The sequence below is a fragment of the Takifugu rubripes genome, chromosome 17 (genome assembly GCF_901000725.2).
Source record: "Takifugu rubripes chromosome 17, fTakRub1.2, whole genome shotgun sequence".
In the NCBI taxonomy this organism is placed as follows: Eukaryota; Metazoa; Chordata; class Actinopteri; order Tetraodontiformes; family Tetraodontidae; genus Takifugu; species Takifugu rubripes.
The window spans coordinates 4918264-4944926 of NC_042301.1; the positions used below are offsets into that span (position 1 = coordinate 4918264).

The 26663-nt window shown below is 44.4% G+C and overlaps 1 protein-coding gene and 2 long non-coding RNA genes across 3 annotated transcripts in view; 1 reads left to right on the forward strand and 2 right to left on the reverse strand.

Moving 5' to 3' along the window:
- Positions 1 to 1700: 1700 nt before the first annotated feature.
- The window catches only part of LOC101064815 (protein kinase C alpha type), a 63881-nt gene continuing 38918 nt past the window's right edge, over positions 1701 to 26663 (forward strand). The window contains exons 1-3 of the mRNA XM_003978205.3: positions 1701 to 2062; positions 3124 to 3155; positions 23994 to 24076. Of these exons, the coding sequence (XP_003978254.2) occupies positions 1896 to 2062; positions 3124 to 3155; positions 23994 to 24076 (282 nt within the window). The 5' untranslated portion in view covers positions 1701 to 1895. The remainder of the gene's footprint in view (positions 2063 to 3123; positions 3156 to 23993; positions 24077 to 26663) is intronic.
- LOC115253260 (uncharacterized) lies at positions 4095 to 4618 on the reverse strand. The gene is made up of 2 exons (XR_003891546.1): positions 4501 to 4618; positions 4095 to 4400 (listed from the first exon to the last, which is right to left on the reverse strand). It is a non-coding gene; the product is annotated as an uncharacterized lncRNA (long non-coding RNA).
- On the reverse strand, positions 12244 to 15738 carry LOC115253258 (uncharacterized). Its single transcript, XR_003891544.1, has 3 exons — positions 15379 to 15738; positions 15253 to 15307; positions 12244 to 12805 (listed from the first exon to the last, which is right to left on the reverse strand). It is a non-coding gene; the product is annotated as an uncharacterized lncRNA (long non-coding RNA).

Consider the following 26663-nt stretch of genomic DNA (forward strand, 5'->3'; position numbering starts at 1 on the left):
GTGAAAATTCATAATCACCAGTTTTCATAAAGATTTGTTTCAGCCAAATTTCATTCTGCCAAATATTTGTTGTTCCCATAAATTGGATTGAGATGTTTGCCTGTCCTGCTGGCCAGTGAACTCTGGTTAACACTGCTCAATGCTGCACTTTACCTATTAGAATCTTAGATCTATAGAATTGGTGATGCGGATGATACGATTTAACTCTACAGTTAAGCGTTTATTTCTACATTTAACCGTGCCTTCAAATTAGCACCGATTAATAATGTAAACCTCAAGAAGAGGCTTTCTTACCAATGCAGGTTTATTCATAATAATCATTACACTTTGGCCCATTTCCCATTTGTGAATGCATTTGAAATGTGCGCGTTAAACAGAGGTATTCAAACATATAGAAAAACTGATGATCACATCAGTACAAAATATGTAATGTGTTATGTGTCCACACGATGGCGGCATCGCCGCAATTGCAGCAGCGGGGCCAGGGGCCTCCTCCGTCACGCAGGGGTCCTGTTGCGTGACAGCCGTGGGAGAAGCGGAGAAAAGCAAATGTCAAGTTGCATAAAAAAATACCCGGTTGAACAGGAAGTACTGAAACAACAGTAGCGGAGGAACACGGGATAATGTTGTTGATAAAATGAAGAGATGGATGATTCCGGGCTTTTAGAGACAAGCATGCACTGCATAAATAATGATTTTTACTGCTCTAAAATGCTCTTTGAATAAGTAAAATCGTTTATGGTTCCTCCTGAAGGTTGGTGGAGTTTGCTTTCATGCCCTGTTGGCAGATAGGAGGCCTTTATGACCAGGATTAAAGGCTCCACAGATAGAGATATGCTGATAATGCCACAAGCTGTCTTTAATGGCAGTTTTTTCCCCATCCTCAACATTAGTTTACGTTTCAGTTAGTCTAAAAGGAATTTGGAAAATCAATGATAAAAACAGTCGGTCTTTCTACTTTAAAGGTTTGAACAATGGACCATCCATCTGATTTTAAAAATGAATACTCTCAACTTATGATAACTTAGACATGTTCAATGCTACATATATCAGCTAATTTGTCATTCCATGTACTTAGTTTTATGCTGTGCAGCACTGAAGGTAAAGCATCTTTAATTATTCAATCAGTCAAGGAGTCTTGAAATTAGACTAGTAGAGACTATCATGTTTGTGTTGCATGAAACGAGCTAGTGATGTTTCAGTATTAACTTATTAACTTTTTTTTTTTTTTAAATTATGGTATCTTGGCTGGTATGAATCAGAGCTTAGATAAGATAAAATTTGACATACCTGAGCTCCTAAGATTTACAAAGAAAAAGCATAGGGTTTGGAAAATAAATCAACACTGTATGGACATAGTAGGTTTTAAAAACCCTCCAAGTACCTGTTTTTAATGTTTCTAAAATACTACATTACAGTAATTACACTAATGCTCAAAACGAACTACTGCTATTACTGACAATGAAAGTAATAACAATTAGCAAATGCATTAGCAATTTTATTATTTGCTATGTGTTTAAGGTCACAATTTATTTGTGACAATAAAGTCTGTACGGTCGGCTCAGGTAATCGACTCAGACACGCGTAATCAGGACGTTACGGCGCTTGAGTCCGGTCGGGACTCTTATTGTGAAGGTCTTACAGGATGCAGTACTCGCGTCACTACCGCTGGCTTGCTGTTTGCCCAGAGCTGTCAGCGGAGCAGCCCAGCCAGCGGCGTCAACAGGCAGGGACAGCCCTCAGTCGGGAAGCTCAGTGTGTCGGGTGTGCACCGCCGCCTCTCAGCAGGAGGGTCTCCGCCGCGACGGACCGCGAGAAATAAATCCTAAAAATAACAAAAACAAAGAAAAACAATTGAAGAGTGAGCATCGGGACTGGTTTATCTACCGGGGGACATGGCTGACGTGAGTTTAAACGAGTCGTCCAACGAGGACGTCGCCAACAGGTTCGCTCGTAAAGGTGCGCTGAGGCAAAAAAACGTCCACGAAGTGAAGAACCACAAATTCACAGCCCGCTTCTTCAAGCAGCCGACTTTCTGCAGCCACTGCACCGACTTCATCTGGTAAGTCTTTCCCACCTCCACCCTTGACTGCTGCCTGTTGCATGTTGGATAACTTCGGTCCAGCAACACTTCGCTGGGGGAAATATCGCGACTCCAGGCGAACTTTCGCTCGTCCGGCCCGCATCGATCCGTTACAGCTGTTGGATTCTGCAAGATCCGCAGAGAGACAAGTCTTGTTAGACCACAGACGCCGTCCTCTCAGTGTTTCGGGATGTTACAGAGACCCCAGTTTGTTCAGCCTCTATCCCCACCAGCAACATGGGAGGAGTTATTGCTGTTCTTATTAGTGAAGCGCAAGAAAAACAAGGACTTTTAACCTTCCCTTTCTGCACTCTAATCCCCAGGACTACAGGAAATCGATTATTTCTGCAAACCCGACGTTGCAGAACTAAATCGACACATTACGCGAACACTGTATCAGAGCTGGCACCGACATCTGTTCTAGTTTTCTTTCCGGGTTCCACATGATACAGGACCGGGTTTGGATGACTAATATCCTTCCTTTTCCTTTGCACTCGTAAAGCCTCAGTTTTGGCGGCGTCTGTGCAACAGGCCTTCATGATTGCAGCACCCTGGTGTGAGGAGGGGTTTCTAGTGCTGCATCTCATACCAAAATGCATTAAACCACCAAAAGCCAAACTTTGCCCCCCCCAACTCACAGTTATGTGGGGGCTGCACCCTTGTTGCAGGCTCGGTTTTAATTGTATGGCCTATAAATGTGACAGTTTAACGGCGTGACCTCTGATCTTCAGGGAAGCGCAGCATGACGGTTCGTCCTCAGGAAAGCAAACGCTAAGAATTGTCCCTGGCCGTTTATTTGGTGTCATTTCCAGTGTTTATCCCAGACCTATTTAACTGCATATAAAGTACCATGTCCAGGAGGCACCCTCCTCTTAGTGACCTGTCAGAGGGAAAAGTGGGAGAAGATTGATGGATAATCAAACCTAGGATAGGCCTCCTAACCAGTATGTTGGAGTCCTTGTAAACACTGTTAATGTAGGCCTGAATTAATGCGTTTTCCCCCGCAGCAGTATTAAATGACGCCGTCTTTGTTTTCGCAGGGGCTTTGGGAAACAAGGGTTCCAGTGCCAAGGTAAGAAACACACGAACAAGTGACTCATTCACGTGTGTGTCTGCGTGTGAAGGAAGCTTGTAAGTGTGATGTGTGGGTTTTTTTCGGTCGCGTCACGCTGACGTGGACCAGCGTGAATGACTGTTTGTATGCGAGTGGAAGCCTGAATAAATATCAGGGCCCGTGCAGCAGAACTGTAAACAGGGCCGAGCTTCCTGGTCTGCAGAAAACACCTACATCCCCTCCGCTCGGACACATACCACACTTGCTTTTGACGCTGTTATTCTGGGATTCTCACAGCCGTTTGAATCAGTATTTTCACGACAGTCTGAACACTCCAGCCGGTTCGTTGTAATGCTGTTAAATGACACTTAGGATTATTATCGCCACGGTAATTACAGACGAAAGGCCGACCACCTCTGGGTCAAACCGGGATGAGTGCACACGAACGGGAAGAGTCAGGCTCAGGCGACGTGGTCCGGTTGTCCGACGTCAATCCCAGGATTTCCAGTCAGGCTGCCACTTTGAGCTTCAGCATGCGTCCACCCGGAGGAATTCCTCATCTAATGTGGAAACATTCGCTCTTGCCAGAGTTATGAGTCAGAAGGTGAGTAGCCAGGTAGCGGGACGGATGAGGCGAAACAGACGTAGCGGCCGTCCCGCTGAAGTGTCTTTCTTTAATCGATCACAGAAGGTCAAGAAACCGGTAATTCTAAATCACGTATGATGCGAAAGCGAACATCAGAAAACAAGCCCCAGCCTCCAGTGTGGATAAATGGAGCGTAAATGCGGGGCCAGGGCGCAGTTTATATGGTTTTACTGAAGCTATGAAGTGACAGAAAGGTCACCACTTCTTATTATCTGGTGAATTATTAAGCGTCTGTGAATTCAGGGTCGGGTGCTGGGGCTCAGATGGTGACCCTCAAAGATGACAGCAGGACGATGGCGCGGAGAGCGACATTTCTTTAACAAGAGTGACATTTAATTTTCAACCTTGCAAATGCCCCTTTGCTAAGAATAGGCCGGACCGCACGCAGCGTTGCACCCCGTGTGCGGTTTGCGAGGGGGGCATGTGCGAGCACCTAACCGGGACTCCGTTCGGAAGAATATGGTCATTTTTTTCCTTGTATCATCACTTCTGTAGCTGGCATTTGAGGTTAAAAAAGGGTAAAATATGGGTGTTGTTTGAAAGGAAGTGCTTAATCAGGCGTGATTCCGATGATGATCGTCTGAGACCAAGGATCTCTCCTGATGATCGGCCGCTGCCTTGAGAATGAAAATTCTTAGGATCAAATCCTGGAAGTGCTTAAATGCACAGACAAGTTGTTGCTCCATTATGTTGCTCGATGACTTATTGATTACCTACCCAGATGGATCGATACGTGACGCTGCGGAGGGTCTTACTGGAGGACTCGCCTGACGGAGCTGCGTTCTGTGGTTCTCCAGCACGTAGCTCTTAGGGCGAAATGCTAGAACAAGGCTAATGTTGAGCAGAGCTAATATTGTGGATACAAACATGTGTAACCACTTCTCTAGATGCTATCAGTGTCTGCGTGCTGCCGCCTGGCTGCTCTTCCTCGGGAGTCTGATTACGGCGCTCTGGCCCGCTGCCGTTGTGCATTAATGTGCAGCCCAGACGTTCAGGTTTTTCTCATTCGTTGCAGTTTTTTCCGCCTAATAATTTACCGCTGCTTTAACTGGGCCTTCGCCCAGCCGGAGGAGATTCGGTGCGATAATGCTTCCCTGCTCCCAATATGGACTGGTGCCCACTCGCTCCTCTCTCCACAGAAACGAATGAGGTTTGCTTTGACTCCATCGACGTTACTGGTAGGAATGGGAGGGGGGTTGGCAGATGAAAGGAATGATAGATAAAAGGTTAGATGGAAATCACACCCAGGCCGCCCGATAAGATGTAGACGGTTGCTCCAGTGTTGGGTACTGGGATCTATTTCTGCCACGGCACGGCGCCCGGGGCCGTTTCTAGGGCGGGGATGCTGTCGATAGGTTGTGAATAGTCGCCGGTTTCTGGCTGAATCTCATCCATTTCGCCTTCCCTCGGTCTTCCCAGACAGGTTAAGTGCACAGCGACGACGTCGCCGCCTTTATTGTTTCATAGGGCTTGTGTCTTGAGGTTCCAGAATTTGCAGAAATTGAAAAAACTAAATATTTGAACCGGAATATTTGAACCTGGTCGGTGCGGCTTTGGTCTTTTGTTTGATGTGTCAGAACAAACAGATAGCAATTGCTAGCATGTTTTCGATTTTCCGAGTCGTCCTTATCCAACCGCTTTGTTGACCTAACGTGGGCATCCAGCGTTTGAATGCGACTGCCATCAATGGCTGTGTCTTCTGGTCATTTTCTGAATCCGCATCAGTCCGGCCACCCTTTGGGTTACAAAGTGCACCATTTTTTAAAAATTGTCGGCCTGTTCTCTACCTCACAGTTGTCCAAGTGATGACCCGGTTGACCAACCTGGTGGTCTGTCAGCTAGTTTAGTGCTGCTGAATGAAGCTTCTCTTCTTTTGCCCAAACCTCTCCTTGCCTGTGTGATGAGGGTTTCTGTGTTCTCTGAGCGAGAACATGAGCAGGTTTCCATCTGAAGTTGCTTCTGGACCGTTGCCATCTCAAACGTGCCATCCCTCAGTCCTACTTTACAGATGGCCAACATGTGGTTAAACCATGGCCTTGGTCTGCAGATGGAGAATAAAGTATCTTTTACTCTTTCTTTTCTTTGATCTGTGTTTCACTTCTGACCGGCTCTAACTGCTCTACTTCTACCTTTCAGACCTCTTCTGAATTATGTTAGTCACATGAAAAGGCGCCCGTTCTGTCGCTGCTTTGCTGTATAATAACCGACAGAATCAAAACATCAAAGAAATGGAGCCGTAGCCTCTGTTTGCCCCTTCCCCCTTTTTCAAAAATGGTTTGGGAGCAGTTAAAAACCCACCGTGTCCGTCGTACTCCGCTGTGCTTCTCGTTAATCGTCTCAGCTGTTCTCACCGAGGCATATCAGGTTGTCACGGCTGTTGTCTGTCCATAAATGTGATCATTGACTGGTTTTCATTCATACACATGAAATATCCAGCGCTTTTATTTGCCAATAAACAGGCATCTACGAACCATATTCATCCTTGGGATAACCATTAGTTATTTAGGAGTTAGTAGTTAAGCACACCACGTCTTTCCAGGCTGAGCTTCCCACACGTCGATGTGAAGAAGGTGAGAAGTGAAATCTGCCACATCAGTATTGCCACAGCGACACTGATGATGTAACCGTTTGAAAGACTTCAACAGGACATCTGATGCTTTTGTGTTGGTCTGGGAAAAATCTAAAATCAATACCTCTTGAGTCCCTACATGACGGCTCGTTTTGTGTTGTGCCACAGCCGGAGACATTACCTCTGCCGTCCATCTGCCCCGTTCTTTCCGGGCGACCACGCAATTGTCACTTCGCGAGATATTCCCATTCGTCGTTTCCGTAACAAAAGCCGCGAGCTCAGCTGTGTCGGCGTTGCTGTCGCGGTAGATTAGCGAGGATGTTTTGATGCGAATCTGATCAGTCTGGACGGAGGGACGCTCGGACCAGCTGTCCAGAAATTAGACAATCTAGGTTATTGTTATCGACACGTTCAAAATGAACCTCACATTTCCAGTGATATCAGATGGTGTTTGGATGGAAAACGCTCCGTCAGGTGTCCGCCTGGAGGGACCCATAGATCTACATACACGAGGGTCCAGTTTGGCCATGAAACAGATGATCTTTCCATAAAAATCATTTTAATACACCTTTGCACTGTCTGGTGGAGGATACTAGACTAAACGCCTGGTTATCAGCCTGCTGCTGTGTGGTTCTGGTTGCATGTCGTCATGGCGTGGACCATCTCTGTTGATCGGGGGGGTCAGCGGGCAGGAGGCAGAGCAGCCCCATGTTCTTTTCCTCCAAGTTCCATTCTGACGATGTCACGCAGGATGTGAGCGGTTTGACCACAAGCTGCCGCCAGAAAGTGACAGCAGTTTGGAAGAGACTGAATGAGAATTCCCTTTATTACTTTTGATTTAATTAGTGTGCTCTGCCGGCCAGATATGGACGCGTAGCAAAAGTCGGCGTATCCAGGAGTTCTGCTGTGTGCGTCCAGAATCATGAGCTGGGCGTTGTGAATCAGTGCCGGCTGGTGTTTCCCCTCCTGTCTGGAGGCTCATAGATCATCCAGCTGCCACTTCCGCTGCATCCAAACGTGCACACGCAGCGCCATCATCGAGGCCTCGCCTTGTCCAGAGTCGTTCTGTCTGATATTTATTCTTCCACTACTTTCACCATATTGATGACACGCATTTTACACAGAGTCCAATAATAGGGAATCATAAACCTGTTCTATTGTTTAGTGTTATCACGCCACCTCAACTTCCTGTAGCGAGAGAGGGCCGACTCACGTTCTGACTCTCTTTTTCCAACAGTCTGGCAATCAAATGTCAGAGACGTCGCACTGAAACTTGTGGGGTTGCATTTGTGCAGCAACATTAGCCCCACTTTACCACACAGTTTATTCAGTCCCCACAAATGCGTTATGCCGCGTTGCATCAGCAGGTTCCTTCCTGTAGGTTCACGTATGGATGCAATCTTCTTGTTTTGCAGCGACGTACTTGTAGCGAAATAACCAAATTTGTAGCCTCGCTGAGGGCCAAATGGAGACAAATGACAAGAATGGTATGAGGATTTAATGGAACATGTGGCGGAACATGCTTTGTGAATGCACTGGGGCTTTTTGGGGGCATTTAATTTAGTCCGCAGAAGCCATTTTTGGAAAATGTGTTTAGATAAAGGCACACGTGTTATTAGTCAAATCCACTTTGATTGAGGATAATGTTTTGTAGGGCAGAAATGGCATAGGTGCCTAATGGGAGCTTTTAATTGAATAAAACACTCATCCTCTCCGCCCTTTTTTTATGAATGGCCCCACCAGTTTGCTCATACTTAGTGGGATTAACATTTGAGATGATTGCAAGCAACAGGGAACAATCCTCCTTCCTTCCTGTACGAATCAATGCTGCTACATTAGCAAATCCGTTCTCTCTGTCTATGCAAATCAGGACTCAGGGGAGGACGTGGTGTCCTTTGGCTGGACCGTCTTGTCATTTAACACCGACTTCATGTATCGAGCCCTGCAGCCAACTAAACCCAGCAGTTTTATGACTCTGCTTAACAAGAAGGGCCATGTTAAGCTTCAGAGATCTCTCCCTGGTCGTCCTACGTGAACAAATCTGTCAGGATTGTGAATATTGCAGCTTTTTCTGATAGTATGATGATACTTTTTACAGATTCTGTGTAAAACTCTATTCATAAATAGCATCAACATGGAAAGCACAACATGGCTTCACCTAATGGCACTGAGTGATTCAACAATTGCATTTGTCCAGCTCCAGAACCTTCGTTGTGATGCTTTTGATGTGTCATCGCAGACTTTCATTGCTGAAGCTCAGAATGCCAACTTTAATACAATGCACAGGGTTCTGTTGTGCAGAATCACACAAAACTGGATCTGAAAGCCATTTTTTGGGGAACCGATACAATTATCGCACTACGATTGCAGCGGGGTAATAAAAACTCGAGTGATAAATATCACGAATACAGTAAAACCTTACAGTGGACCTTCCCCTTTTTTATTTGCGTCATTGGGCTGAGCAGCAGCAACAAAGCTGAGTAGCATCCTGGGAGCACAAATGCACCCATCTACCACTGGTTGACCCAGCTGACCCACCCTCTGTCAGATTAATACCGAGACAATAATGGGCATGGATAAAACTCCAGCTGGTCTCGAGGACTTAGATTTAACTTTATAAAAGGTGTACCATCCAGAGGTGCACCACGGATCAGAATGCTTTTAAAACTGAGAGGGTTTGGTTAATCCACAGGGAGGTGCAGTGCTGAACATTACCAGGGATTAGAGAGAGATATTACAGTCTGAATGCATTAGAGGTGTATTAGATAGCTCCGTGATGGAGCTTGACTAATGCACCAGACTCTGAATTACACTGTAATCTGCATTTAATTGCCCCGAGTTTTGTTTTGATAATGGAATTATCTAATGGAAGAGCGGTGGAAGGGTTTGTACAAAGAACAAAAATCTCCCGGCGCGTGACGGTTACATGGGACGCTCACTTTTGGATCGTGACGCAGGCCGTGGAACTTTTCACACAGTTACATAAATGAGAATTTAAATACATGTGTTGGAGGAGGATTTGTAGCATCCTCACAGGTCACTTTCTACATTCAAAACTGAGACGTTTATGTTAATGAGTTAATAACAGTGACAGGAAGCACCTAATCGGGATCAAATCACTTATCTTGTGGATATCAATAACCCATAATAGTGCAGCTGTGTTGTGCTATCTATGGACCACTAGCAGCATTTTAAACGATCCCAACGGAATAAACAATATGAGCGACTTGGATATCTCTTATGTGGTGGACGGTCCTATGTTCATATGCTAACTCCCCGAACTCTTGTTGTCTCTGCTAAGGTTTTCAGCTGAGATTCTTGTTTCTTAGTGCTACTAAAACGCTCATAATCCTCCTTTTCTACTCTTCCGATGTGTGCCTTTGTACATAGATAAGTGATTATGGTTCCCACCCTCAACTGTGTCTCAAAGGTGACACAATTCCACACAAACGCACGGAGAAGTGACAGGAAATGACTTTGGACAAGGGCCAAACTAAGACGTATGGCATTCGACTGTAATTGTCTATCAGATAACTGGTCACGACAGGTTTTGTATGCTATAAAAAGGGGTTCGAGCGGCGAATGCACTCATATATGTGTGCAAATGATGCCTTCAGGAAAGGGCTGTTGCCTTGAGTAAAACCTTAAAGCTCCATTTTCTCCATTTGGTTGCAGCTGTGAATGGATACACCTCATGACCATTTTCAGTGTCACGGACATGCAGACAAGGACCATTTTGCACCCCTTGTTCATTTATCCGAATAGTTATTTGAGCCTTTTATCGAAGCAGGAGGCTCGGCCATAGAGTGGGCTGTCACGGTGCTGAACGCCAGTGTGTGATGTGTGATGACGGTACAACCTCAGTTAGATTGTGTGGAAATGACATTTGGCCAGTGAAATGAGGGCTGTTATTACAGCGAGCAGGGGAAAAATACCAAATTCAGCGTCGCACCCTGAGGCAGAGAGATTGACACATTTTTCCACCTTTACATTGATAGATCAGTGTAAATATTGAGAGGTCGACAGTTCTTTACCCGTGTGGAACATCAGGTTGTTATCTTGAGGAGTTGTTAATGATAATCTTCCTGTGTGAAATTTGGTTGAATGTAATTTCAAACTCACACCTTCGCCGCTGTTACGCACATGCTACTCTTTGGTGATGGTTAACACTATTCTCTCTCAGCAAGAAGGTTGTGGGTTCAATCTTGACTTGGTATTCTCTCTTTCGGTGTCTGCCTGGGCTTCCTCTGGGTGCTCCAATTTGCTCCCTCCTCGGGATTAGACTACACCTAGTGTCCATGCTCGCTCTGGTTGATTATTTACAGCCAAAAAAAGGAAGTTCCAACAATTCTAATGGCTTTTTGACAGAGCACCACTTTAGAATTATGCGCACTAATATGGTGAAAGATTGACACATGAGTCAATGATCTGTACGTTTAGATTAGATAACGAAGTGGTGTCTGTGTGACCTGGATTGTGACACATCTGTATGGGGTTGATGTGGAGGAGGAAGCTGCTTACATAAAATGATAAAGTGGTTACATCTGAAACATTGTGGAATGTCGTTCCAGGAATATCAGAGGTGAAATAATTTCCTGTGAGACTTATTCAGAAGACCGTGAACAGAAAAATATTCATAAATTTAGTTTTTAGTGCCACATGGAATTGTTCTCAAAACAGATAATCTTAATCCTGCCACAGGCTGCACACCAGTTTAGTTTCCATTTGCACAATGATGGAAAGACTTAAAAACACACAATGTTTCTGACCCCGCTGAATCCTGAGCTGTGTTTAGGTGAAAAAGTGACCCGCGACTGTTAGCGCAGCAGCTTTAACGGTAAGTAAAAGGGTTTGAGGGGTTTTCAAAACGACTTTTTAAATTAATCCATTAAATTAATCTAAGCAGCTAACCCCTAACCCCCAGTTTTAAGTGCAGCTGTATAAAAGCATGACTATAATATATGAACTTGACTGATGAGCGACAAGCGCTGGAGCCGCTGTTGTCTTCAGAGGCGGAGAGTGTAAAAATAGCTGATGAAAAGGCATTAGCTGCTGATCTTTACAATACATATCAACCCCCACCCGCCGCTCTCTCTGGAACCACCAGCATATGGAACTGTTCACCCAGAATTATCTGGTTAAGAGAGGTTTTTCCTGCGGTCTGGGAGCGTTTCCTTCACTACCGGTTGCACTGGCAGTTCAGTCACCACTAAGTTGCCCTGTCAACATCGGCTCCAGGACAGCTGTTCTTTCCTTTTAGGCTGCTCACCTTTGAAGTTCCAGAGCGATTGCACAACCTAGAGTGCAATGTTGAGCACAGTTTGCCAATACGTGCATGGCAACGGGCAACTTTTGGTGTGTACACATGGACACCAACCAGGCTGGCACATAGGAAGGGCTAATGAAGTGCAGAACAATAAATGTACTGTTTCCACACGACATCAGATCTTCAGGGGTTTGTAAGAAAGCTTAGAACAATATTTGATCAGAGTAAACATAATAAACTCGTATCGACTTTGCTCAAAGAGCGGTTTAATTTTTAGCTTCAACTTCTGGGACAAGACCCGCGTATGTGTGTGTGTGTATGTGTGTGGTGAACCTGTTTATTGGCTCGCTGAAGGAGATTCCTGTCATAAAATAAGCGCTCTTGTCCACACGCTGACACTGGGAGCAGCGGGAATGACTCATGAATATTGTGGAGATTGTTTGGTCAGTACTTTGCTTCTGTCTAGAAAAATCCCACCCAGTAGTCTGCAGTAGTCAAAATGACCTTTTTATTTAGCCCCTTTTGTTTCATGTCTGCAGGATTGTCTAATCCCTGTGTAATCCCAACTGTTGAGGATTAAAATCATTGGTGGACACATTTGATGTTAATATTGAAACATTCCCCCTTTCTTTCATTATTATCTCAGCCTAGATTTCATTTTCAATTGCAATTCTTACTTCAAAACATTTGTAAAGTGGCACGCACACGCGTGCTGCAGTGGTCTTGCTGTTTCTTACTTGATCTGTAGGTGCAATAAGGGATTTTCTGAAACGGAGCATTGCACGCGCGATCACCTCCTCGATGAGGTTGAGAACAAAGTGTTCAGGTTCTGAGGGTTTGGCAGGAAATCCTCACTGAGAGGCAGAGAAGTGTTAAGAGGAAAACCTTTGTAATTCTGCCTTGAACTCTGGCATTTTGAGATCTTTTGAGAACACGGTGCTGAATGGTTCTCATTGAAAACATGTGTTTGCAGCTGGTTGTTGGGGACTGTGGCTGTGCAGCACTGAAGCTCCATTTGAAATTTGCTTATATACAGAGATGGTGTTCTTGTGTTAGCCTTTATCTTTAAATCTCTGTGGGAAAGAAGGAATGTCTCTGTAAATATACAAGGGGACGACATCCGATTTTACCCTCCATGGAAGCTAAACACACTCGCCTTTTCCTCCCTCAGCTCTCGGTGGTGACTGCTGCAATAAGGAGAGAGAGAGAACACATTTAAAGTGAAACAAATTCAATTCACAAGAGACAAACAACATGTTCACTTCCACTCAGTCCTGCTCAGGGTTTTGTGGCAAAGCACTTCGTCCTGTTTTGCTATCTTATTACTCATTTGATGCGTCTCCTTACGTAAAACACAGGCTTTATTTAAGAAGTCACAAACGTAACCACCTGTGATAGATCAGTCAGTTAAAACAGTCACTACATTGGTTGTTGCTGGGCAGAAATCACCGGCAAACATATATTGCATGTTCCCCCCTGGTATTAATGATGTAACAGTCCCACAGAAGTCTTTAATGCCAGATATCTACACAATACACACTGTTATCAACACCAATTTGATACGTTTCAACTCGATAAACTCTTAGAGTGACAGTCTGGACAGGAAGTCCATTTGAAAATGAGTGTTGTTGGTCTGGCTTGACCCTACGTGATGGGGTGTGTTGTCCTGTCAGCAGCAGAAGGAGCGCGACGTCATAGCAGCATGACACTGGTTAGTTTGTAATTAAATATGATGAAAAAAAACAGGCCAAGATGGGCTGCATCTGTATCCGCGGTACAACCAAACCACCCATCATGTGAAGTTTTGCTGTCCTACGTTAGCTTTGACAGCACTGAGGTGATACTGAGGGTGTAAAATATCTGTTTGTTTGGAGTAAAGGCAGAAATGATTCACACTGTTCGTCAAACCTGTCTCTGCTGTCCAGCGACCACTTTACTGGCTAATTTGTCTAAAGCTCAGGCGTTCTTGGGGAAATGGCACTTGGGTTCAGAGATGGATTCAAAACCCTGAATGGAAGATTGGGCATGTGAAAGGGAAATTAAATCTGAGGACAGGAGATCAGGGCTCAAAAAGTCTACTTCCTGGATGGGGCAGCACTCCCAGTCTGCATGCTCAGGCTTTTAATGTTCTCCTCGTCCTCCTCCTCCTCCTCTCGTCTTCCATCAGCCTCACTTAGCTGTCAGCGATTGCTCTTTGTAAACACAAACCACACAGCTAATTAGTCCTGACATCCCAGTCAGAAACCTACAGCAAACCTCGCATCCCTTTCTCACTCTCAGGCGTTGCACTCCATCCTGCCGCTTCGCCGCCTTAACACTGAGGTTGAACTCTTTTCTGCCTCGGAAATATTGCTGGATGCTGCAGTGAAATGGCAGCAGAATGAGGCCATTTGTTGGAGCCGAGACCTTTTCTCAGGCATCAGAGCCCTAAAAACCTGCCCACAGCTTTTTTTTATGGCGCCTCACCCCTTTAGAATTGAACTTTGCTCATGAGATGACGACATTGCAGGCTGCCTGAGTGTGTTGAAGGGCTGTACAAAAAACAAAACAGCTCCGGAGCTGATTCACCCATTTCATTTAACCCAAAAACACAGTATTTCCTTTGCCTTATTGGATTTGCACAACAAAGACGTTAAAACAAGATATCTGTTTTTACATGGGAATTCTGGAAGGACTGAAAATGCTGTAGTATGCATGCCAGGCCAGTAGTTGGCGATATCACTTTGTTTACCTCCACGACCGAAAGTGCAGCCAGCCACCAATAAACAAAACAAAGGAGGAAGAAACACAAAACACACCGGATGCCAAACGGGTTACAACAGAGATAAAGAAAGAAGACTCACAGAGGTTACAACAATTACAATAAAAGTGGCTGTGTGTTCAAAAAGGGCCACGTGATGTCACCATTCTCACCGACCGGTGACGACGGCTGGCTATAATCAGTGGTTTACCATTTTGGTTATTGCTACGTCAACAAAACACCCTTCGAACGCCCCAACAGAGGAAAAGGGACCATTTTAATACATGCGCTAAAAAGAGAAAAACATAGAAGAAGAGGTGAAAGAGCGCACACAGGCTTCCAGATGAAGTGGCACGAGGTCAACTGTCACTTTCTCCCAAAGAACCACACGACTAATTTCAGCCCCATGCAAGTCACATAACACCAACCGCCTTCCCTTCTTGTATTCGACATGTGTGTTTGGGTTTGTGTGCAAGACAGATGCGCGTGTGTGTGTGTGTTGTGAGCGGAGTATGAACTCGTAACTGGGTTCCTACTGCTGCACACATGATTTAGCATGATCCAGTTTCACCTGTCGCCTGCATGTGCAACTGCGTCCTGTGAAACAATGAACGAGGGTGTTGGGCTGACAGCAAATGACTGCTTCCTTAGATAATAACCACATTCGGTCTGCGCGAACAGAACGTGGGTTGTCTGTATGATGTGGGTACTTTAAACACACAGAAAGTCAATGTAATCACATCCCCACTCAGGTTGTTAAAAATCAGTATGCTGAGGCTGGACCTCATGGAAAGGCTCCGGTAATAAGCGGAACAAAAAAACAATTTGGTTAAGTGAGGTGATTTTCAGGCTATTTAAAAAGTGCTCAAAGTGACAAGGCTGGCAGAAACCCACCTGCTAATATTTAAGGGGTTCCTGGAATTTTTTATCCTCCCATTCGTGCAATTAGCTGTTAAGAGGAGGCAGGAATATTATTTTTAGGCAATTATTCAACAAAGTCATTCAAATTTGGGATCATACCTTAGATTTTTGTGCCTTATCTGTGTTGGGAAGGTGAACAGAGCTGTGAGAATCCAACAGAAGTCTCTTTCTTTATGATAGGTGAAATGTTTAGCATTAGCACAGCATAAGATGCTACAATATACAGGACAAGATGCGCTAATCTAACTTAACGGCGTGTGTATACCAGCTGAGATCAGCCACACGTCGGTTGGTAACGACATCGTCGCCTCACCCACGACAAAACGTGGCCACGAGTTTGGTGATTAGAAGCGCAGCGCTACGTTTTTGTGGCGATCTCTGCAAAAGGCTGTTGTGTGGATTATTTAGAGACATCCTTTTCTTGACAGTCACGACTTCCTTCTCACCAGCGTTCCACTACTGGCTCGCTCCTTATTGGTTTTTGTCACTGTGACAGGAAATCATTCAAGAGGCAACAAGTGTGTTTTTTTCAACAGCTTCTTTGAGTGAGTCGGTCAACGGGGTTGATAATACTGTTTTGACGGATTCGTGTTAAAGAAAATTCCCACTCCTGTTTGCTATTTACAATTTAAGAGCAACATTTGTCCCTCGGACGGGCTACACATTTAATTTCATTAATATATTTAGAAGTTTAATGTGCTTCACATTTTGCTGGTGCAGAGTATTGGTGAATGTAAAGGAGGAGAAAAGCCATTGTGGAGATACAAGTGTAATAAATGATACCATCACCTGCCAACAGGGGGTGCTGCAGCAGCCTCAGCACCCCACTTCTTGTGCCCTTTGACCCTTGAAGCATTTTTAGGTTCCACTTCAGTGTTCTGACAGGAAACACCCGATTACTTCTGATCATTTTAACCTTCAAACTGTCAAAACAAACTTCCTGAAAACCTTTATCTCCATTCATATTTGTGGGAGTGTTAAAGCTACTAAATCCATCGTGCATCTTTACGCTGCTGAAAATAATAAGTTGGAGTTCTGCCGAATACGAGACACAATGTAAGGGAACAGTTGGAGTTAAGTGTTATGATGCTATTAAATGCGTATTAGCATTCCGATAAATGCTGTAAGTAAACTCTCTATTCCCTTTATGTTTTTAATAAGAATTACATTACAACCGACTTTTACTGCATTGATCCATTATAAGAGATAATCGATAGCTGCAGCTTGCTAATGTAACTGAACTCTTACAAAGCCAGTGTCTGGGTTAGTCAATGACTTTCTGAGCAGTTGGTGGCCTGATTAAATACAGCGGTTACATTCGTAACCGACGCTAAATGTTGTCACAAACGTATTTGCGTTCAGGACACGCCAGTCAGGTGATTGTTGTGAACTCTGCCAGACCTGCGCTCTGTATTCCACCTTTGTTTGCAGTGTTGACAGAGGATGTGGTCGACGGTGTTCGGCGGCGTGCAGTGACACGGGCACGGTTGTGCCTCTGCGTGCTAATGCGATGTCTCCAAACCACAGAGTAACTGTTTTCGACGCGTTCTGCTGCCCTGGCTGCTGTCAGCGTTTGCAGCAAGTAGGTCTAAAGCAAACCCTCTCTATGTAGAAGAAGGTGAAGAAGAATTCAAATGTGTGGAAGAAGAGGAAGGAGCAGTTATGTAAGTGGCAGATTTGCTGTTGTGATATCTTGGGGCATTTCCAGCGTGGTGGTGAACACCTCCCAATACGTTCACACACACACTCGCCCACACGGACCCACACAGTGGACGACTGTGGAGCGTAATGTCCTGTCTGACTGCAGGCTTTAAGAACCACAAATAAGCAGCCTCTCCTGCCAGATGACCACAGCTGGAGGGACCGAACAGCAAATACTGTGTAAAGGAGCTACGAGAGAGGTCTATAATTAAGCTGATGTGTCAAAATCCTTTTAACAATCCTGTCACGTCCCCCTTTTCTGCTCTCTTGTGGTTCATTTCCCAATTTATCCACAGGGGAGATTAAAATTTAATGTTTTTTCATTCGTCAAATCTGATGATTCTGTCCAGAGAAATTAGATTGCCTGATTTTGATTGTAATCCTTCTTGGAGCTGCCTTGAGACTTCCTGTTTTTCCTCTGCAGGAGATGGTCTGTTCTCTCCTTTCAACCATTTCCTTAGAATCTGAGGGCCTTCCCATCGCTTCTGCTAGTCTTACTTTAGCTTGCACTCATTACCGGTTGAACTTTGTGTGTTCCAGGTCAGCCTTCTTTTCATCTTTCCACTCTTTTCTTACCCCCTCCTGACTCTGAGCATTGGCCAGTACAGGAGTGGAGGAAGGTTCCTGTATGACGTTGTGTCTGTCTGACAGGATGCAAACACAACCTGACTCCTTTTTGTCTCCTCATTGAAGCACAAATAACCTGCTTAACGCTCCGACCCGCAACGCTCTTCTGGTGTCACCACCTGTTAATGCTTCTGAGGCAAGAAGATTTATTTCATGATCGTTCGAGAGGAATTATTACATTGCTAATTACTTAATAAATGTGTTTTGCTGTTCTGTATAAAGTCTCAAGGTTATTTCCTATTGCTCATCACACTTACATTTCACAATTTTGCTCTTGTGCAGAAAGAAATGAATGTGTGGAGAGCTTCAAAAACTCCAGAGTTTTTCGACGGGCATTTAGCCTATAAGTATCCGCAGCTTTGTTTTCATTTTGGGGTTAAACTATCAAGTGGCGCTATTGCTGGAGAGAGAATGGAGAATGGAGCCCAGCATTAGATGAGCCATTATTCCGCCATCTCCACCTCCGATAATACAGTCGCGATAAATTTTTAATAAGTGTTCCTCGTTTTGTGAGAGCTCATTTCTCGCACAGAGGGACGCAGACCTCTACTTAGCACAGCGCTGCAGTTTCTGCTTCATGTTTATGGCTGGTCCATAAAGGACGTGACATGACTCAGACTGTCTGCTACCACACCCAGTAAACTCCCATCCTTAGTTATAGTCTGGGAGGATGGGGATATTCGAATGGTTCCGTAATGATGCGTTGTCTTGTGATCACAACACAGCTGTGGACTTCACGTGTGCAGTCTGGGATATTAGCATGAAAGCTGAGCACCCCAGAGGGAAGGCTGCTTGCTGAGGAATGACTGACTGTGCAAACAGGCAAAAACAAACACTTGCATTTAAGATACGGATTTACCCGGTGGGGGTTTCATGCAGCCTCATATTCAATTTCCTGGTTCAGTCCAGGATGCTGCTTCAAATGATTTGGTCCAAAATGAGTTGACTGTATTTTCACACCTTTGAATTATTCACTGTCTTGGCCTCAGATGACGGAACGGAAGTGTTTGCTGGCTCTCTGGAGGCACCGGGCATTGCAAAATCCCAAATTGCAGCCAGAATAGAAGATATTTTCTCTGAACTGGCACCACGGTACTATTAATCAGCTCTGCTTTTGTGTATAATTCATATCCCAGAGCAATTCCAGATGCTGGTGGGTCATTGTCAGAGATTTATATGTGTATGGCTCCATCTGGAGCTATAACTCAGCTGCAGAGGAACAGCTGCCCGTGAGTATGGAGAGGAAGCATGAAGGAGGGTTGGGCAGGGCGACTGGAGCTGTGTAAGGCTCGTGTGGTCCCTGAAAAATGATGCTCAAAGTTAAGGCTTTTAGATTAATAGTTGCTTTCTTTCCATTACAGTACATTCATTGAGAATAGGTGGTCAATGCATATTTATTGAAGCTGTCGGCATTCACACGCACTTAAATTGACAAGTGTAGTAGGTGATCCTGAGGTTTGGTCATTCTGCTAATTAAAGCCATTCCTTAGCCGTGACAGTTTTATTAAAACACACTCTTTTCCACTGTGAAATAGCGCCTTAATCTTATATAATGTCATTTCACTAATAATCCTGAAAGTCTTCATGGCTGTTTCTGGTGTCCCCGGTGTTGCTGAGATATCAGCCACTATGTGAGGGCTGGAATATGGCAGCTCAGCAGTTAGTTTTCGTGGCAGATGACACAACTTGATCCTCTTGTCGTCATTATATTAAAAATGTCGCCCATGGATGCCTTAGGATTGGTGGAATTTTTTTCCAGTCAAGTCTGATATTTTTATTTCTTTAAAGACCAAAAACTTTCAGGAACTAGATTTCTAATTCTTTAAAACTTTGCTGGAAGCAATGATTATGTCTTTAAAAGCTTGACAAACTGATTATTTGCCTGGCTAACGGAACAAAAAAAACGATCATTCCCAGTCAGACTACACTGTGTGTTATTTGTTATTTCGCGTAATAGAAATTAGAGTACAAATGGCCTTGGGTCAGTCGATGCTTTCTCTAAGAGCAACATCTATGTTCTCCTTCCCTGGAGTTTGTTTTCTTCACCCTGCAGCGTTAACTGGCTCTCCTTTAGAAAATACCATTAAGGCTCCACTCTCAGTTACAAATCTCATCCAGGATAAGCCAGCTAACCCCTTTGCTGATTATAAACCGATGGCAGGAGGCTCCCTGTCCGCGCCGTGCTTTCATGCGTCTGCTGGAAATGGCCTCGCCGCACGGGTCCTCTGGGTTTCTCTCGAGACACTTGCGATTGAAACGGATACTTTATAAATACAGCTGGAACTGAAATTGATTAGGATTGAATTGAAAAGGCTGACCAAATGTGAGCTGGCTGTATCTGTTCTCATGTTTCTGAACTGGAGAAACACTTGTGTTAAACATTCTTTAGCTCTTTGGTTATTCGAGTAGTTGCACGCTACCCTACTATGATCCTCTGAGACTAACTATAATCCTACATTGGCATGTCTGTGGACCCGCCTAATGTGACGTCCCTGTTATATCTCCAGTAAACCTGGCGGGTGTCTTCAGTACAAATCATAACGGCAACGGCAGTGATGCAATAGTGTGTGTTTGTGTGTCTGTCAGAGAGTGAGTTCATAGCCAAGGAGGCCACATTGTCATCGATCTTGTAGTTCAGCAGGGTTCTGGATCGAGATGAAGTCATCCTGTCATGGAGGGAATGAGTCCTGTTTTGTTTTGCTGTTCATGCAATGGGGGACATGAGAGGTTATGACATCAGCTAATAAATTCTCTTAACACAGATTGTGTTGTGCATCCCAGACTGAGGAGCGAAGAGGGTTCTCAGTGTTCTGCTGGATCCCTGTGACGCTGTTTGTTTTGGCTGATTAATAATATATTAAATATTAAGCAAAAAACACCTGTAATGGCAGGAACAGATGCTATCTTCTGTATGAGGGAGAAGTTGATTAAACATTGTCAAATTTGTCCCTAAAGGTGGGACAAGCCTAGTTAATGCAGATGGTTGGACCAGGAAGGCTGTCTGGTGTAAAACTGTGCCAAAGTAAAGACGCCTGTCAATAATAGGAATTCCGTTCTTTGATCGAGGGCCGGGTCAAGAACAACCACCACTCCAGGGGGCCGTGGAAACTTTGCTACTGTGTCCCAAAGAAGGACGAGAGGAAAGTGTGTTTGCAGGCAGAGAGATGAGGCTTTTTTAAATCAAAAATGAGCAGTTCTGGTTTCCATTGCTGCTCAGGCCAGTGGAATTTTCCAAGTTGTGACTGAGCCATAGTTTGGTTTTGTCTGTGATTGTCGACATCATTAACCTTAATAACGTTGTTCAGCCCTGGGCGGGCCAGTGTTACAATGCTATGGAACTGTACACAAGGCAGAGGGGAAGAACCGGTTGTGCAGCGAGCTAGTCAGGTATGCATGAAAAACCATGTTGACAGTCAGCATACCTCAAAACTTGAAGCACGTATCCTTTAGTATTTTGGTTTGCAGATTCACTCTGAGAGCACCGTGGTTGCACACAGCAGATGCTCCCTGCTAGCTTAATCACTGTTTAATTATTTAGAGCCTGTTTGCGCTAACATTTGGCTCCAGGTTACCATTGGTGCAGCTGTTCTTCTCAGAAGGTGTTGATGCCTGTGATGAAAAACCGTCCTGTTTTGACCCATCAGAGTCCTGCAGACATATTTCAGTGAGGGTTGATTGCAGATTTAGTCATGATTTGTGAATAAGACGATAACGATGGTAATCAATGACGGTAATCAGCAAGCATTGGACGGGACAGTGGCGTCGCCAATCAACATGGAACCATTTTCTTTCAGGGCTTCATTCCTGAAATGTCATGTCTTTTGGTGAAAAGCAGTTTAACGAGGTCCTTTGAGTGGTGAAGAGCCACAGGGGGAATAATGAAGGCTTCCCCGCACACCAGAGGTTTTGGCCAAAGGCAGAAATGAGCTGTACTTTTTTTTTATTCTCATGGAAAATCTTCCTCCACTAAAATTACTCTGCTTTTTTCCCTTCTTTTTCCCTTCGATTCAACTAAACGTTCACATTTTTGTCCTTTTTTGTTAAAAAAAAAAAGAAAAAAAAGCTGCATAAAATAACAATTGCCCCGGTCGACTGCCAACCTTTAAAAAGATGCTTCTCTCTCGAGGTCTGGCTGTGTAATGAGTCATCACAAGGCAGCAAGGGTGTATTTAAAAGCCCTGGTGAGAATTTATAACATTGCCTGTGCAGTAAGAAGCCATTTAGGTCAGAGGCTGACAATGACACGAATAAACCTGTTGGAAACAACAGACAGGACTGCAACACTTCCGTTAGAGCAGCAACTGTTCGGGTTCCTTCCACGGCCTAGGTTGGGACATGGACATCGACCTGAACTGTCAATCATTAGTCCCTGAGTGGGGTTAATTCAGCTGCTCTTAGTAGCAGCAGCTTTTATTAATAACTGACCAGTTGAACCCTGATGCCTGACTGTCCTGCTCTAGAAGCTTTATACCTGAGATTAAGACAAATGGGCTGGAATAATTAATGGATCATTGAGACTGTTTAAATATCCCTGACAGTTGTGCAGCTGCTGCTCCTTTAACTGCTAATACACGTGTTTCATGGGTGGTTTTGCAAAAAAGATAATTATTTGCTTATTTATAACAGAAACAAGGCCAAAGGTTTGGTGCAGGAACATTCACTGGAAGAATGTGCACGGCTCCTCCCGTGCACGATTGCATATGGTCGTCCATTATCTCCAGTATCAATCAGGAGGGAATGTGCCATTGAGATTTATGGCCTGCCTGGTTTGCATTTTGGTGTTGGGCTATTGGCATTTATGCTTCCGGCTGTGTATCGACCACTCTGAATGATTGGTCCTATAGGGGGCATATGAGGGAAGTTGAGGTTTGACTTGTGGTGTTGTGATGGGTCTCTGTGGGGTGTGTATTGATCTGCCAACCTGTTGTTAGGTTTCATTTCTGCTCAGTGTTATTGGGTGCTCCTCAAAATGCCCAAACAGCCAAAAAAAGAGATGTTCCACGGGGAAAACAGGGTGACCTGGGGTCATGAACAATCGCTTCGTTGGCTCTTTTATGAAATAAAAGTTTATGTTTAAGGGTCAACTGTATTTGGGATGCCTTTCAAATGAAGCTGGTATCTGGGACAGCTGTCTAAACGATCCTGCTGGCATTGACCCAACAGGGCACTGTTTGTGACATTGTTTACGCTAGCACACACACACACACACACACACACACACGCTCAATACAAACCATGTAGATGCTTAAACTTTTTGCACTTCGACATTTTTACATCATTAACACCCACTGAACACACCACCTGACGCTATAATCTCTCGTGTTGACATATATTTTCATATGGTGCTTCTCAAACATATTGTCAGTAAGTATTGATCACTTTGCTTCCAGCTTAATTAAAAGCCAATCAGACTGATTCAGGGTGCACCCTGCTAGCAGTAAATTTCTCTCTAAGTGGCAATGCAAACACTTCCTCTGAACGACTGGTGTGAAGAATGATGCCTGCGGAGTACTTTGAGCCTGGTAATGGTAATGTTGCTTATTTTATACTAAACGGAAACATAAAAGTTGTATAGGAGTTAATTTATACGCACGTATGACAGTAGAGTTTATTGTGAGAATGCTTCATCTGCTGAATTTATCTGCAGCTCAAGCACTCAATGTGCTCTATAGGAGCCAATTTTAGGAAGAAAACAATCTAGTTTAAGCTGTAAAAACACAATAGCTTCGTCAGATAGCTATTATACATAGTGTAAAATCCTGCAAAAACATCTATGACTGCACTGCATCACCGATGAAACATGACCCGCTAATGGAGACTACTCAGTGCTAAGTGAATACTACCAAAAACCACCAGATGCTCTCAGCTTGAGTCTTGAGTGTAAGCGCTGAGACCAGTGAGGGACGAGTGATCTTATCTCAGAAGGGAAGGCAGTGATGCGGAAGTGTCATTTGGACCTTTTTCCTATCTATCTATACATATTTATCGGTCTATCTAGGGATCTATTCATCTGTTTAAACAGATAGATGGGGTTATCCCAATCAACCAGCTTTTACGCCCTGTCTGAGGCTGCGTTTGAGACACAGTAACGGCGTCTTTGAGGTCGGGTCGGCTACAGGAGGTGTCGCACTCGGTTCTGGATCTCAGAACATGATAATGTGACACTGTACCCGGAGGCCATCTGGGCACACGAAGAAGAGCCCAGTCTGGACACGTTTATCAGCTGCATGTATCCAACATCAGCCTGTCCCAACAATGACGTTGAATTTTGTCCATATCGCTCCATCCCCCTTTTCTTTGTCCTCCCGTCTTGATATTCCTGCCCTTATCTCTCTTCGTCTCCCCTGTCTAAACGCTGCCTTTTTGTGTCTTTCTTCCCTCTGCAGTTTGCTGTTTTGTGGTCCACAAGAGGTGCCATGAACTTGTCACGTTCTCCTGCCCGGGAGCTGATAAGGGGCCCGACACAGACGTAAGTAAACTGAGCTCAGCTGTTGCCTCTCACGTGATGGTTGAGGAGGAGATGCCTTTGATTGTTCTGGAAGAATGCACAGTCCCACCAACACATCAGCCTGACCAGCCCTTTTTTTCTAAACTGGATGTCTCTTGTATTGAGATAGATCTGCATGTATTCCTGTCTTGTGAGCTCAGGAGCACTTTGCATGCACCTAGCCTGGAGTTGCTCGGCTACTCAGACTACATTCAGACGTTATTATCTGTCCCCTTGTGATGAAATCACCGCAGCAGCTGGTGCCCGAGTGACTCTATCCTCAAACTCAGGCACACATTTTGGCGTCTGAAGAATTTTAAAATCTTGACCCGCTGGGCTGGATTAAGATTAAAAGTATTTTTTGGTTGATTACTGGCCCGTTCTGTAAGACAGATGGGAAAGAACAGAGGATTAAGCTATTGCACCTGTATCTGGTTGCACAGATGTCATGAAACCGACAGCCGAACAAACAATAACACTCCAATAAACGCTCTCTCTTGTGTTCTCTGGTCTTTCACGCTGTAACGTGGCTTCTCCTTAGCTTCTCTTCGTGTGTAGCCTGCAGTACCGGTTGCTGTAACTGGAGATATGTCAGTGTGCCATTCAAGACCATAAAACCAGCCTCTTTAAATAGAGCATGCTGTGGACAACATGGAAGCTTTTGCAGCTACAGTCTCAACCACCATTCACAAAAATAAAATACTCATGTTCGCTTGAGCAATTTTATTATTAGAAAATAAAAGGGCTGTTTTTACCTTTTTAGTTTATTTTGATTCCTGTTTTAAATCTTGCGTTCGTGGCGTCATACCTTAATGTAGCCATGATTTATTTTGCCACTCGAAAGAATATGAATTTTTTATTTACCCTTTTGTTATGCTTTTTTTAATACGCATGACTGTTGTTGCCATGAGCAACCACACATATTGGATGTCTTGCTGCCTCCCAGGCGTGCAATCTAGGGAAGCAATAACTCCCATGGCCAGCAAATATCCTGAAGATCTGCAGTATCGAAGCTACCTTTACGACGCATGTTTCATATTTCCAGAGATGCACGGCTGTTTTAGTAGCAAACTTGTCACGTGTGACCACACTTGCTGTAATGGGACACAATCCCAATCAGCGTTTTCCTTTTACAACCACCTCGGGGTGTTTGAAGGCTGCAAATATGCACAGACAAGACATTTTTACACCGGTTGCGTAGATGCGCCACATTTCTATTTTCTTTTAGGTGTTTGCAGCAAAAAATATTTGTAACACATTTCTTCCACGCATTATTGCCGTTAATTATGAAAATAGTAAATAAAAATAAGGTACCTGTAATAAAGAAGGGGCTGGAAGGACAAGAAAATGAAATCAAAAAGGAGAAATAATTTACAAACAGTAATTAATATAAATGCACAAAGCCTAATAACTTCCACTCCTTTACATCAGCATGAAGTGATCCTCTCAACTTCCCCCCAACGCCCTGGTCAAAGGCTGGATCAACAGCCCATGTACTCGGCAGTAATTAAACTACGCTCACGTTTGTCACAACTAAAGCCCTGATTCAGGGGTTTGGAGATGTATCGTTAAGTGCTAGACATCTGCAGTGCACCCTCAACTACCTCAAGATGTCTTTATTTAACCTCAAGAACACCTCCAGACTCTGATGATTTATTTCAGATCATATAACTGAAACCTTCACCCTGCCCTCCGTAACCTTTACTCTGGATTACACCAACAGGATCCAGCCCTAGATGGGCCCTGACGTGTCCAAAAGTCCGCAGCTCCAGCTCTCACCTGTACTAAACTCTGGCAGCGCATCACCCAAACCCTCATTCACCGGTTCATGCTCTTCTTCCTCATCATCTCTTGAAAGCTAGTCCCCTCATCCTCGAGTCCTCTGACGCTGGCCTGCTCACACCCCCGCAGTCATCTCAGAATGACCATAGATAGATTTGGAATTCTCTAGCTTTTGGACACAGTACTCCCCCAACTCTGGACACATGCAAGAACCTTCTGAAGTCTACAAACTCCTAAATAATATATATAAATATATATAAAATACAGTGCTAATAAATTCTCACGTTTGGGGAAAAATCTCCCTTTTTAACATTACATAAAGAAACAGGGTCAGGCCCGCTGAATGTCAGCCTCACCGCTGAAACAAGGCAAGTGTTCAGTCACACTTGACTGGTTTTTGAGTCAAAGGTCCCACTTTGGAGTCAGCGCAACACTGAGTTGCTGTCTGTGGCTGGTCAGCTGAGAACAGTGCTCACACTTGCTGTAACAGATGAACTTGAATGTAATATTACCAGTAGGATCCAAAGTGTAGTGCTCGACAAGAGTGTGCATTATGCATGAGCCTCCCAGTTCACTACAGGGACCCAGCAGATGAAACAGAGGAGTTTAAATGCTCCATTTGTTCGAGTGTGTGTGTGGCTGCTGCATCATTGATGTCCATTTAACCAGTGCAGCCCACATGACCTCAGCACTGATTTCACCCTCGCACACACTCTCACACACACCGATACCCATGACAGGCTAACAGAGTTAAACTGCAACACTGCCCTTTCTGTCGTCTGTACTT